The sequence below is a fragment of the Rhea pennata genome, chromosome 8, assembly GCF_028389875.1.
Source record: "Rhea pennata isolate bPtePen1 chromosome 8, bPtePen1.pri, whole genome shotgun sequence".
Lineage (NCBI taxonomy): Eukaryota > Metazoa > Chordata > Aves > Rheiformes > Rheidae > Rhea > Rhea pennata.
Window position 1 is genome coordinate 17,322,693 of NC_084670.1, and position 12,785 is coordinate 17,335,477.

The 12,785-nt window shown below is 34.5% G+C and overlaps 1 protein-coding gene across 1 annotated transcript in view; it reads left to right on the plus strand.

Annotated features, from left to right (window-relative positions):
- Positions 1 to 11,551, plus strand: part of HS2ST1 (heparan sulfate 2-O-sulfotransferase 1) — an 84,011-nt gene extending 72,460 nt beyond the window's left edge. Inside the window, exons 3-7 of the mRNA XM_062581823.1 lie at positions 915 to 1,000; positions 3,887 to 4,025; positions 6,721 to 6,818; positions 8,108 to 8,265; positions 10,739 to 11,551. Of these exons, the coding sequence (XP_062437807.1) occupies positions 915 to 1,000; positions 3,887 to 4,025; positions 6,721 to 6,818; positions 8,108 to 8,265; positions 10,739 to 10,965 (708 nt within the window). The 3' untranslated portion in view covers positions 10,966 to 11,551. The remainder of the gene's footprint in view (positions 1 to 914; positions 1,001 to 3,886; positions 4,026 to 6,720; positions 6,819 to 8,107; positions 8,266 to 10,738) is intronic.
- Positions 11,552 to 12,785: the final 1,234 nt, after the last annotated feature.

Genomic DNA, 12,785 nt, shown 5'->3' on the forward strand with positions numbered 1-12,785 from the left:
TCTCATTCTTAGCTTCAGAAATGGTATATCATTGCCATACAGCTCAAGCAGTACAAATTTATCATCTTTTCTTTATTATCCAATTCACTACTTTTGAAATAACTTTCAGAGTTAAATGCTTTGATGTTAAAATATTCTGTTCATCTAATGAAGCCAAGCTATATCAGCATTTGCATGTCCCACTTAATTTCATCATACTTTCTGGGTTGGGGTATGTGTCTGTTTTTATTATCTTTGAAATGTAAAACTATTGCCTTTTTTGTAAATTTTGCCAGAAGATGCTTTATCAGCCCTTGTTTAACTTCATGCTTTAACATGGTCTTCTGGAAGTCATCCTGAGGTGGATTTTGGGCTAAAAAGTAACAATTCAAAGTGATAAACAGTAGATCTAATTTATACTGTATACATTTTAGAAAAGGAGAACAAATGAACCATCAGATTTGTGTTTTATGTCCCAGTAAAACAGATCTACAAATATACTTGCAAATCTGGTACACTTTAATTTGAGAGACTGAATAAAAGTCAGACAATTTCATCAAAGGTATACTTGCATTTCTACTTATTGCTGAGGGAATTCTGCATTCCTTTCAACTTACAAATAATATGAACTGACAAAAAAAATTGTTTGTATTGATTGTATTTTTGTGGTAGTTCTTCCTGAATTGCCCTTCTGATTTCTGCGTTATGCTTTTTATTAGTTTCTGATCATGAAATTGTGATGATCTAACATGAGTCATCTGTGTGCTTCCAGAAAAACCTACCTCAGTTGGTGAAAATTCTTTGGTAATAACCATAATAATAGATTTTCTCCTGATACACTGTCAAGTTTTACTTTTTAAACAAAAAGCACCATTTAAGCAAAGTCTAATGTGTTCTGGCTGTACAGAAACATTTTCTGCTGTCTGCCTTTACAGGTCCGATTTGTGAAGAATGTGACTTCCTGGAAGGAAATGAAACCAGGATTTTACCATGGACATGTATCCTATTTGGATTTTGCAAAGTATGTTATCCATGGATTTATCTGTTGAGTAGCATAGTAGTTTTAAATAAGCTAATAAGCTTCTTGGATCCATCTGGGATATTACTGCCCTCTAGCGATAACAATCTGACAATTGCGGCTAAGAAAATTTCAAACACTGAATTTTCCTTTCGGATGAGCAGCATTTGGTTTCACTCTTCAGTACAGTTTTGTCATGCCTTTTTGCATGATAACAAGTAGTGCAGTTCAATTTCAAAACTATTCACATGCCAAGATTAGTATTCCTTGGCTGAGTTACAGGATTGTTTTGCCTGAATATTCTAGCTTTTCTTACTTCATGCTTATTGTTAATGATTGACTTCTCTGTCTGGGAAGTCTTAGTTCTCAAAAATATTTCATCTGAAATGTCATACCACCTATGTCTTAAGTGATATAGTTCTTCACTTTCAGAGTATCCCTTTTCACTTTATCAAAATACTACAAGTTATTTTAAAACACTTATTTTTCTGGCATAATATTCATTTGACTTACAGTAAAAAGTGTAGAAATAATTCTTGTAGACTTGAATCCAGCTACCTCTAAAATCAGTTTAAAATGAGGCAGAAATTCTCCCAGTGACTTCAAAGGTGCAGGATCATCTCCATATTCTGTCTCACATGTTTCTTTTCTTGATGGATTTAAGATCTTTCTTTTGCTTCTGGATTTAAGGCTGTGAATCCTCAGGAGCTCAGCACTGTGAAACCTCCCTATGGACTAGAAAGTCAGTTTTGCTTAAGGTGCTTACTAGGCAGCACTTCATTCCAGACTTGCATCATGAAGGAAATGGCTTAAAATTCAAAATGGGTATTGATCCTTCAGATCTCAGGATCCTGTGTGTAAACAGTAGTTGCCACTGCTTAGACCTCTTGCTGCTGGTCAATCTGGAGTAATGTTATGCTTCTACGTATTAAAACACTTGATTTTATTGAGTTTTTTTGTATGTAAGAATTTTTAGTTGTTTAGTCATTGGTTGTAACAATTCATTCTGTTATAAAGGCTAATTTTAAATTGTAGCTTTTTATTATAAAGAATTAAAAGAGGAAGTGAGAATTTTATGGATTCCCAGAGTAGATTATATAATAGAAAATATTAACAGCTACATTTTCTAGTAGCTGGAAGTTAGTTTCTAATGGCACCAAGTAAAAGCTTCAGATTACAAAAGGTCAAAAAGTAGACAAGAGGCCTTAATTGCAAATAAGTAAATAAATAAAATGTATCAAATTTAATCAGCTTCCTTTTTACCTTTCCAAGTTAAAATGCTACATTAATAAACCATTGAACTGAACCCCTGTTGGAATAACAGCTTTCTGAAACAGCCAAAGTGAATGTTGTTTTATACATTATTCATTTCATAAAGCTGAAACTTTTTGCATACTGGAACTTTTTAAACTAATGTAATTATTCTGCATCTAGAAAGGCATCTAAGCGATTTCACAGGTTTCACTCATCTGCATACTTCCCTCCAAGGCTGCATTATCCTTGTTTGTTACCCTTTCACCTAAATGACTTATTTTTTCCTCAGAGCAGCTTGTTTTTTCATATGTGTGGTTTTCATTATTAAAATAATATATTGAATACTCTAGTTGTACTTGACATAGCTCACCCTTTTAAAGCTGCGAGGTGTTTGCATGTAGTGAACATGCTTGTAGTTGTGAAGTGTAAAATATTTTATACAAGTCTATTCCTGCTTGTTACACACTGACATCGGACTTATGTTATCATAGTTGAAGGTAGTGGTGCGAGCTGATGTGCAATTCCATATGAATGTGCAATCTTGTACAAACATTTCAAGGGTTTTGTGTTTGCTTAACCCATGGATACATATTTAGGCTGCTGCTATCTTTAAGTGGTTTGTTACAGCTTTCTACAGCACTTACAGTAGTGTCTGTAGAAGGAGACACACAAGCATGTCTTTGGCTCTTCAGTGGACCTGAAAGAGGTAGCTCAACGTTTCTGGACTTTGTGTCAAAATGGTTGAAGCATGTATAAACTCCCTTTTGCAAGCTTTTGGGGGTAAGAGCTGGCACACAGACAGTTGAGAGCAATGACGACTTTAACTGCTATAGTTTGATTAATTGGAACTCTGCTGTCAACATCTGAAGACTGAATTGTTCTTTCTCTAGCTCTTCAGTTTTTGTCTCTGTAGTGTTGGTCTTTGGCCAAAGTAATACCTTTTAATTATATTTTGTTTAACTTCCTTGTTCTTGCTGTTCTTCTTTAGGTAAATGTTCAAGGAAATTTTGCTGAACCAAAAAGTGCCTAAATATAAGTGTTTTATACCTTTGAATAGACAAATCAGTATGGTTTCAGATATTGTCTCATGATCAGTAAGCATAGCCATACGGAGCCAGTGCTAGTGATGGTTGCACTCTGAGCTCAGGCTTCCCTGCAGCTCGTGTCTCTGACAACCGAGGTCCTGGCAGGAAAACCTCCTGCCTCCCTGCAGAGCACAGCGTGGAAGGCAGGAACAGGACACCGAGCTTTCTGGGTACCTGCTTGGTTTTAGTATGTGGCTGCTAGAGTAATGAAGGCATTTCTATAGTCAGGGTAATTGTATAAACACTTTTAGCATCTGTTGCGTGATACACAATTTACACACAAGCGGGATGTTCTAAGGATATTCTGATATTTTGTTTCACTAAACAAAAAAAGAAACCGGTCCCAGAAATACTGAATTTGAACCTACTTACACATCCACACAATGCACTGGATATAGGGGTGGGAGAAAGCAGGCATTAAACTACCTCTCACCAACAACTTCTCTGTATGCAGATTTCAGTTGTATTAATAAAGATAAGTTTGTAAATACTGGATGAGAAACTCTGACTTGACCTTGAAAATTTTGTTTATTTTATTCCTTTACTTTAGATTTGGCGTTAAAAAGAAACCAATTTATATAAACGTCATAAGAGATCCTATAGAACGACTAGTTTCTTACTATTACTTTCTGCGCTTTGGAGATGATTACAGACCAGGGCTACGAAGGCGAAAACAGGGGGATAAAAAGGTAAAGTAGGCTTTATTTTATATAGATACAAAGATAGAAAATTATAGAAGTTAATACTAAAACTATTTAAAAATTATGTCCTGATGAAACTGAGTAGTTCTTTTATCAGTACTGGCGATGATGGTAGGGCTTCATAAGTGTCATAGGCTTCTTTGCTTGGTGTCAGTACTGGAGCAGAAAGTGACATTAACTATATTCTTTGTAACCACATAAGTTAATTTTATGTTGACATTTGTTTTAAAAAATTATTTAAAAAAAATAAAGATTTTTACATCCAAAGATATAAGTATCTAATTAAACTTATCCTTCTGTATCAGGAATCTATATCTGTTTTTGTTGAAAATGAAACTGGATACAGTTCATATCAAAATTCATAGGACTGTTGATGTTTTGGCTTTAACATTTACTTTGTTTATTTTAGCAACCCAGCTGCTTCTTTTTTTTTTTTTTCTTTTCTTTCTTTTTGTTTTTTTTTATGTAAATATTGCAGTAGGGTTATAACATATAAAGAGTCCCCTTGAAAACTATGGAGTATGAATGATACATTTCTATACTTCTTCCATGTGTTTCAGGAGGTTAGGAGTAGTCCAGGTTAGCCTGTTTTAATCTTGATTACTGTAACAGTTTCAGAGCTGCAACCTCATCTAGGCACAATAATAAGTTTTTTTTTTCTAGAAGGTAGCTACACGTTCATTATAATGATTTCCAGTACGACATTTATTGGAGCATGTTGCCTTGGGCTTAGCCTAAATCAAGAAGAAAAGGAGAGTATTAAGTATACGCATATAGTTTGTGTGAGTATAGTTGGTGCAGGATGGAAGCTTTTGTAACAATAAGGGGTTTTTGTTCTTTACAGAGCCAAAAATCCTTTTCTTAAATTTCAGTGGCAATATGTTCTCTTAAGCTAAGTCATTTGAAAAACATTTGAAACTTAATGTAGCATTGTGCTAATACGAAGAGACTGAAAATTTAAGCAGGAAAAATCACACTGAATACAGCTTTCATTATGCAAATCTATAAACAACACTGTAACAACTAATAAATTTGACTAGTGGTTTTCACCTTAACCTTCCTGCCTCACGTCCTCCCCAAAAGGGTGATTTTTAAATATTGAAAAGAAACTATTTCTCTTCCCAGCTTATACTCTTCTTCTCTGTTAGTAAGGTTTTGGCGCCATCTTCTGCTACTGTGTTCCAGTTTGTCTGTCCAAATGTCCTGCTGTATAGGTAGAGAAAAACTTCAAGCAGAAGTGAAAACATAGATAAAAATCTATCTTCATAGACTCGTTACAGAGATGATGTGATGTTGTGGTATCATAAAGGCATTTTGAAAGATAGATAGGATCTTACTTTCTGTGACTTACTCTGTTCTTTTTGATAAGGAGCTTTATTTGGACAGCAGAATTATTTTCTGGTGGAGATCTGATTAGGCTTCTAAGTACAAGTTCTGTTTATAGGACTTATTATTTAAAATAAACACACACACATACATATATACATACATAGAACAATTTAGGTCTTAGGTAACGTTGATGCTGTAAAATACTCATGATAGACAAGCGCACAATTTCTCTAAAGAACTACAAAAACAAAGCATTTGTATACTATATATCTTTAGGGTAGAAAAAGCATACAAATGTCATGTTTTCCTGTTTAAAGATTCTGTATTTTTACCTGTGATGAGTAACACTTACAAGGTACAGTAAAAGTGAGGTGTGAAACAAGACACCAGCAGCATTAGCCTGATATCAATGAATTTTTCAGATTATTTCAGGAATTTCACCTCAGAGTAAAAGCCAATCTTGTTGTCTTGTTCTAATGCAGAATAATTACACAAATGTATTTTCACTTTAGTTTGAGCAGAAACTTTTTAGACTGTTTCTTCTGTATAATTGAAAGTTGTCTTTTAAAGTTGAATGCAATCACTTATGTATTATAATAATTTCAAAAAAATCTGTCCCAGGTACATGGCTCATATCTTGACTGGAAATATAATAAATACTTATTTTGTGGTAACTTGGTAAAATTTTGGTAAATCTTGTCCAGTGCTAGTAGAAGTGTTACTGTAACTCTATTATTGAGATTGAAACTGTGTGTCACTGCAGCTATCCTTGCATATAGAGCAATGTTTTATAAAACAGCCTATTACTCAATGAAACAACTTGCTTTCCCTTCTACTGACTGGAAGCCAAAACCAAATTAGCCTCTGATGTAGTAATTCTTTGTTGTACTATTTAAAAGGTAGTAGAACGCTGATTCACCTAGAATAAAATGCACAATGTTCTGTGGGAAAGATCCAGTTGTTCCAATATTGAACTAGTGCTAATGGCATTTGACACTGTATCAGTAGTAACTTCTTTTTTCTAAGGCAAAAACAATGATACCAGTACTTTTTGACTGTTTTTTACTTGTTTTAACATATATTTTATTAGAGGCTTAGGTCTTTATTAGGCCTAATCAAATTGTTGATTAGGTTCTAATCATAGAAGGCTGTCCAAATACTTTTTTAGTTAAGGCAGATAGGTCCTCCCAATAAAATACTGTGAAAGCAAAACTTGGAAAAATTACTTTTTTTTTTCTTTCTTTCTCATATCATGCATCTTTTTGTCCCCACTGCATTTAACAACTAACCAGGTTAAGATGTTTGATATATGCACTGGTCTTCAAAGCTCAGCTCAATTTTGTCTTTGTTCCAGACCTTTGATGAATGCGTAGCAGCCGGAGGTTCAGACTGTGCTCCAGAGAAACTTTGGCTTCAAATTCCATTTTTCTGTGGCCACAGCTCAGAATGCTGGTAGGAAAATACATTTGGGTTAAGGTGTTAATCAAGTATATTATCACTAAAATCTAAATTTAACAAGCACAATGGCCTGAATAAAAGATAGGAGCCAGTACTTTTACTAGTAAGTGTGGGTGGAGGGTTTTTTTGTTTGTTTGTTTGTTTTTCTAAGATGCTCTGGAAAACACTTCATTGAAACAGTTTTGCAGTTATTTAACCAAGCAGTATAGTAGGATACTGCACAGGTGTACCAAAAGTGCTTTGAGAGAAAACAGAAGTTTTCAGTTTTAAAAATAATTTTTGTAGATTCAGAGACTTGACTTTTTTTTTTTTTTAAGACAGAGTACAATATCTGTTTGTCTGAATAGAGATATTTCATTCAAGCTCCTACAGTTTCTGTGACAAATAAAATATTCAATATCAGGAAAAGTTTATCTTAAATTTTTATCACTGATCAATGATATTTAGCAGAAAGTGAAACAAAAGCAAGTAGTGTCCATCTGACAATGTAGCATGTTTTATAAGAAAGGCATAATTTTAAAGAACCCTAGCAAATTTTGAAAACTGCTTATTCACATAAAACAATTATAATCAAGTGCTATGTAACAGTGAAAATAAAAAAAATAGACATAGGTGATCTGAAGAATTCTGATTGAAGGTGAGGGGAATTATTTGTCAAGGCTACTGTTTATTCAAATGTAATTAATTTAAGCATAAGCAAAGCAAGTGACCGCTTGGGAGCTTCTATTTCAGACCTATCTACACCTGGGCCTGATGGAGAAGCAGAGAACTTTGCACCTATCTCCTCACCCTGTCTATATTAAGGAGGAAAATATTTTGAACTTAACTTTCTTTGTGGTTCAGAAGAGCAGTCTTCCCCATTAACTGCAATGACTTAAAAGTTTGGAATTATTCTTGTAGGACACAAAAGAAGGTGTATTCTCACCAGAACCCTTCCTGGTATCTAATGTGAAAGTGGAGGATCTCAGTATGGACATGAAGAAGATGTAAACGCTCTAGAAACTGCATTAATAAGGGCAGTAACCATATACATATAACCATAAGCTTTTTCATGGATAAGTTATTAGTACAAAGTTGCTTTGAGTAGCCTTGAAGAGATAAGATGTTAGATATGAATACAGATGACAGAAGTTGCAGAGGTAAACTAAGTTAGAAATGGTTATAACTTAAAACGAGCTGTGACTTTCCTATACGAGGGTTATGTTGCGAAGTAATCTCCATCTAGGGACCAAAGATTGTTGGCTGGCATCAGAATTTGCTTTAATTGTTCTCTTTCACTTTAGGAATGTGGGAAGCAGATGGGCTTTGGAACAAGCCAAGTACAATTTGATTAATGAGTACTTTCTAGTGGGAGTTACTGAAGAGCTTGAAGACTTTATCATGTTATTGGAGGCAGCATTGCCCCGGTTCTTCAGGGGTGCTACAGAACTGTATCGAACAGGTACTTAAATAGTTGATTTCTGTTGTGTTTTTTTTTTCCCCTTTTCATCCTCATCTCACTTTTTAAAGTTTGAATTCTTTATACCTAGATGATTAGTTTTGAGTCAGATTTGCCTCTCAGGTGACTGCTGTTACTATAGAAGAAATAAACTCTCTAAAAGGCTCTTAATACCAGTTTTGGAGGGCAGCCCAAGGATCTTGTCCTCCACAAACTGCAAACTTCCAAGGTTGTGGTAAAGGCAAATATGCTACGCTTATATTTTGAGCTATGGTAATTTTTGTTCAGCAAGTTGGAGTAGGTCTTTATCAGAACTTTTTTGAAAGTTATCTCAAGGGCTCCAGTTTTGTGTAGTGGATGATAGGGGTAGATTTCTGTTCTTTCTGAAGCTCTGTTGAAATTAACAGTACTTGATAGAAAAAACCTGCTTGTCTGTGCAAAATCCATTTAGACTTGGATGGACTTTGTATAGAAGGAACTCAGCTTGTCTGCACTTGTATTCAAAATTTAGGTCTTGAGGTGACAGAATGGAAGAAAAATGAAGTTTAAACAAAAACATGGAAACTCTTTTGGTCAGATGGCTTCCTTAAATTTGTTTTTGTCACAATGATTTCAAAAAATTGAAGTAAGTATTCTTTAGCTCTGACATTCTTAAAATCAGCCACAAATAATACAAAAGAAATTTTGAAGACTGCCTCTGGGTAGTTTAGAAATTCTGACCCAGTATAGCAATTTTTTTTTTTTTAAAGGAATATCAGCATGTAACAAGTAAACTCATATATCCTTAGCTATGGAAAAGTTATATATTTATTAAAAAAATAGTTCTACATGTGCTTTTCAGAAGCAATGAAGGTAATGGTGGTTTTGTGTAGAACTGAAAGATTGCTGTTATGCTGTGTGGATCATAGGAATTCAGGGTCAGACTGAAGATCCATATCTGGTCTCTAACAGTGGTCAATGGCAGATGTCAGTGGAAGCATGTAAGAATAGGGCAAGCATATGATAGTCATCATTGTGCCTCATCAGTTCCCGATGGTGAGTGAAATGCACTTTAGGGGATAACTTTGTTTTTCTTTCATTCATTGACTATTTTAAAAGTTTATATAAAATTGCCACAGTGTCCTGTGACAAGAAGTTCCACAGTTAAGCTGAAAAAAAGCATACAGTTTAGTATGAAAATAACATGCTTATGTCTTGAACCTGTCATCTTCTTTCTTTTAAAGACCCTGGTTCTTTAATTGAGAATTCTTATTCTCATTCGTAATAGATCTTCTTCAAGCTACTCCAAGCTACTCCTAGCTTATGAACCACGTTATTTTCACTTTTTATCACTTTTTTTCTGGGCTGAAGAATTCTAATCTGAGTCCTTCAGCTATGGAATCCTCGATCACCTTCATTGCCTTTCTCTGTTCCTTTTCTAGCACACAGGACACAGTCTTTCAGTGTTTGACATTGTTTATTGTGAATTTATTTGGTGACATTGTTTTTTGTTTTTATTTTCAGTTCATTTCCTGCAGGTGTTTGCTGGTTTGTCTGTAATACCAGCCAAGAGATTATTTTTCAAAGATAGATAACTTTCCTTCTCCTAAGAGTGTAGAATTTCAGTATGCTGTATCTAAACACTACCTTTGAAGGCATAAAGATGTTTGTTCTGAGTCTGCAAGTGTGTTACCTGGGGTGTGCAGTAAAATTGTTATGAGACATGGAACCTCTCAGTATTTTAGTTTGTAGGTTTTGTCTTATGTTTAGCAAAGAGTCTAGATTTCTTTCTTTCTACATTTAAGTCTTACCTGTGCAACGTTCTCCCTTCCCCAAACCACTGGATTGCTTGGGATACAAAGGTCTGAGTACACATTTATCTTTCTGAGTTCATAATAAGACATCTGTCATATAAATAGTATCTCAGTTCCTAGGGGCTGACTATGCAACCTATGATGAGATAACAGTCCATCGTAGCAGGACTTCTGTCTGCAAATGGGAGAAATGGGACTGATGTATACAGCCTGCACATGTAATACTGATGTATATAATGTAAAAGCACTGATATGTCTAAGAAAGGGAAGATATTGTCATCGCTTTGGTCAACTGTATGTCGTGGAAGAGGTCTCTGGTTCTGCAGTTTGTAAAATTCTTAACATTTAATATCCAGATTACCACAGATTACCATCTAAATAATTTTGAAAGACCAGTCTAACTCCAAGTACATTGTGTGGAGTAATTTTTTTTTAAATGAAGTGTTCATTCCCTGGGTTTATTAGAGTAAGGAGAAAGAATTGAAAGAACTGATGCAAAATGCATTAACATTTAGTGAGAGACTGCAATTTTCCAATCCTACATGTTACATTAGTAAAGTTTTGTCACTTGTAGTGCAATTTATCAAAATGCTGAGAATAGAAAACTGTAAATAAGAGAACTACACATGTTTTTTAATCACATGAACTTTAAAATGAAGTTATTGCTTTCATTTTACATTTAGGAAAGAAGTCTCATCTTAGGAAAACAACTGAGAAAAAACTTCCCACAAAAGAAACTATTGCCAAGCTACAACAGTCTGAAATCTGGAAAATGGAGAATGAGTTCTATGAATTTGCACTGGAGCAATTTCAGTTTGTCAGAGCACATGCAGTTCGGGAAAAAGATGGAGAGTTGTATATTCTGGCTCAAAACTTTTTCTATGAAAAGATTTATCCTAAATCAAACTAAAAACACAATACTGTTAGCTTAATGGACCTAAACTTTTGTTCACATCATCATCTTAGTCCTCAGCTGTGGAAGCTAGATTGCTAGTAGACCTCCAAGACATTTCTCTATAGATCTGAGAGAAGTGGGCTGTGGACCATCTCCAGGGCATTGGATACTGACTAACTATGTTGGTAATCCAGAAGCAAAAGCTTCCTTTTATCTAACTAATATTTTCAGTGGAAGTTAATACCTTTTACCTGAAGAAATCTACACTTTAATTTGCAGCAATTAACCGCACAGCAGTTCTAGTTGAAAATATAAGCAAACAGAAATGGTTCTGTTAAACCTCTTTTTAATTTTCAGAGCAATTTATTTTCATTTATACTTCTGTGAAGATGAAGTCATTTTTTTTCCCAGCATTCAACGTAGAAGTTTTGGTTATATACAATATGAGTAGTGTTAATAACCAGTTGACATCTATGCTTTGTTTTTGTAAATCATGTCATGATATTAATTGGGACGGTTAATCATGTTCTGCTGAGAAATGCTGCTGCTGCTGGAATTGCCCATATTTATATATGTGGTTTTATTAAAAAATTACAACTGATCGTCAGTGTTAAAACATCATTTCCACATTAGTATTGTAAAAAGTTTTAAAAAAAAGAGGGGGTGTTGTTTTTATTTTTTTTATCCCCATGACCACTGACTGAGGTTGGGAAAACTCTACAAAGAAAGTTGGGATTGTCTGCAGTTTTAGTTGATGCTTACACAATGGTATGAAAATAGTAAATTCAGTATCAAGTTTCTTCATGGATTCTTTGTAATAATTGTAAGCTGAGGTATTGGTGAATCCATATTATGACTCCATTAGTGAGCTGTGGTATGGTTAGGGTTTTCCTACTTCTTCTCTACTTTTACCTGTAGAATATTTTTACTAAGGTGCTTTATAATGTGTTTTAAAGCATTGCATTTACAAAAGGAGAAAAATGCTGTAAATATTGCTTATTTTATGTATTTGGACCAAAAGGTTTAAAGTAACTAGTTTAAAGTGGTTTTGCACCAATTTTGTTACATGTGAAGTAAAAAACATCACATCAACTTCCTGGTTAACTGTTGGACATGACCGAAATGCACTTCAGTGACCTCAATGACTTTAATTCTAGAATATTGTCCAGGGATTCTCTTTACAGAAATGTAGTCTTCATCCTTTTATTATGTTAAGAGGAAAAGAAGAAAAATGTAATGTGTAGTCTGGTTGAGAAAGATGCAGTGAACTTGACATAATTGTATTTATGTAACTGCCTTATGTGGGTATTGTAAAGTTGTGAGTTGCCGTTACTAACAATGTGAAACACCTGGTAGATTAAGTAAATTGAGATTTGAGAGCAGATGTTTAGAGCCACTGCCTTATAGCAAGTGGCAGTGGAGAACTACGAGAATTTGTTTCCTACTGAATTTTCTTAAAGATCTGAGTAGTTACACATCTTACACCTGCCTTTTCTTAAAGTACTTTTCACAAGGTTTGATGGGGGGAAGTCACTGAAGAGACAATGTTGGTAAAGGCTTAAATTCCTAAGGAATGATGCTAAAGGCTTGCTTAAAAATTGCCAAGTGGGGTTTCTTTAACCAGTTTGTTCTTGTAATGAAAACAAAGGAAATGGAAAATGGTCTGTGAACTGAATGTTTGCAGCCAAAAGCAACAGTCCAATTACAGACAGGATAATGAGAGACCATCAAGTACATCTTGCGTTTTCTTTGGGTTTTTTGACCTGCCTCTTTGAATTTTAAAAATAGGTCTCTCTTTGTTCTTCTTGAATAATTAGGGAAGTTCCTTCTGGTAG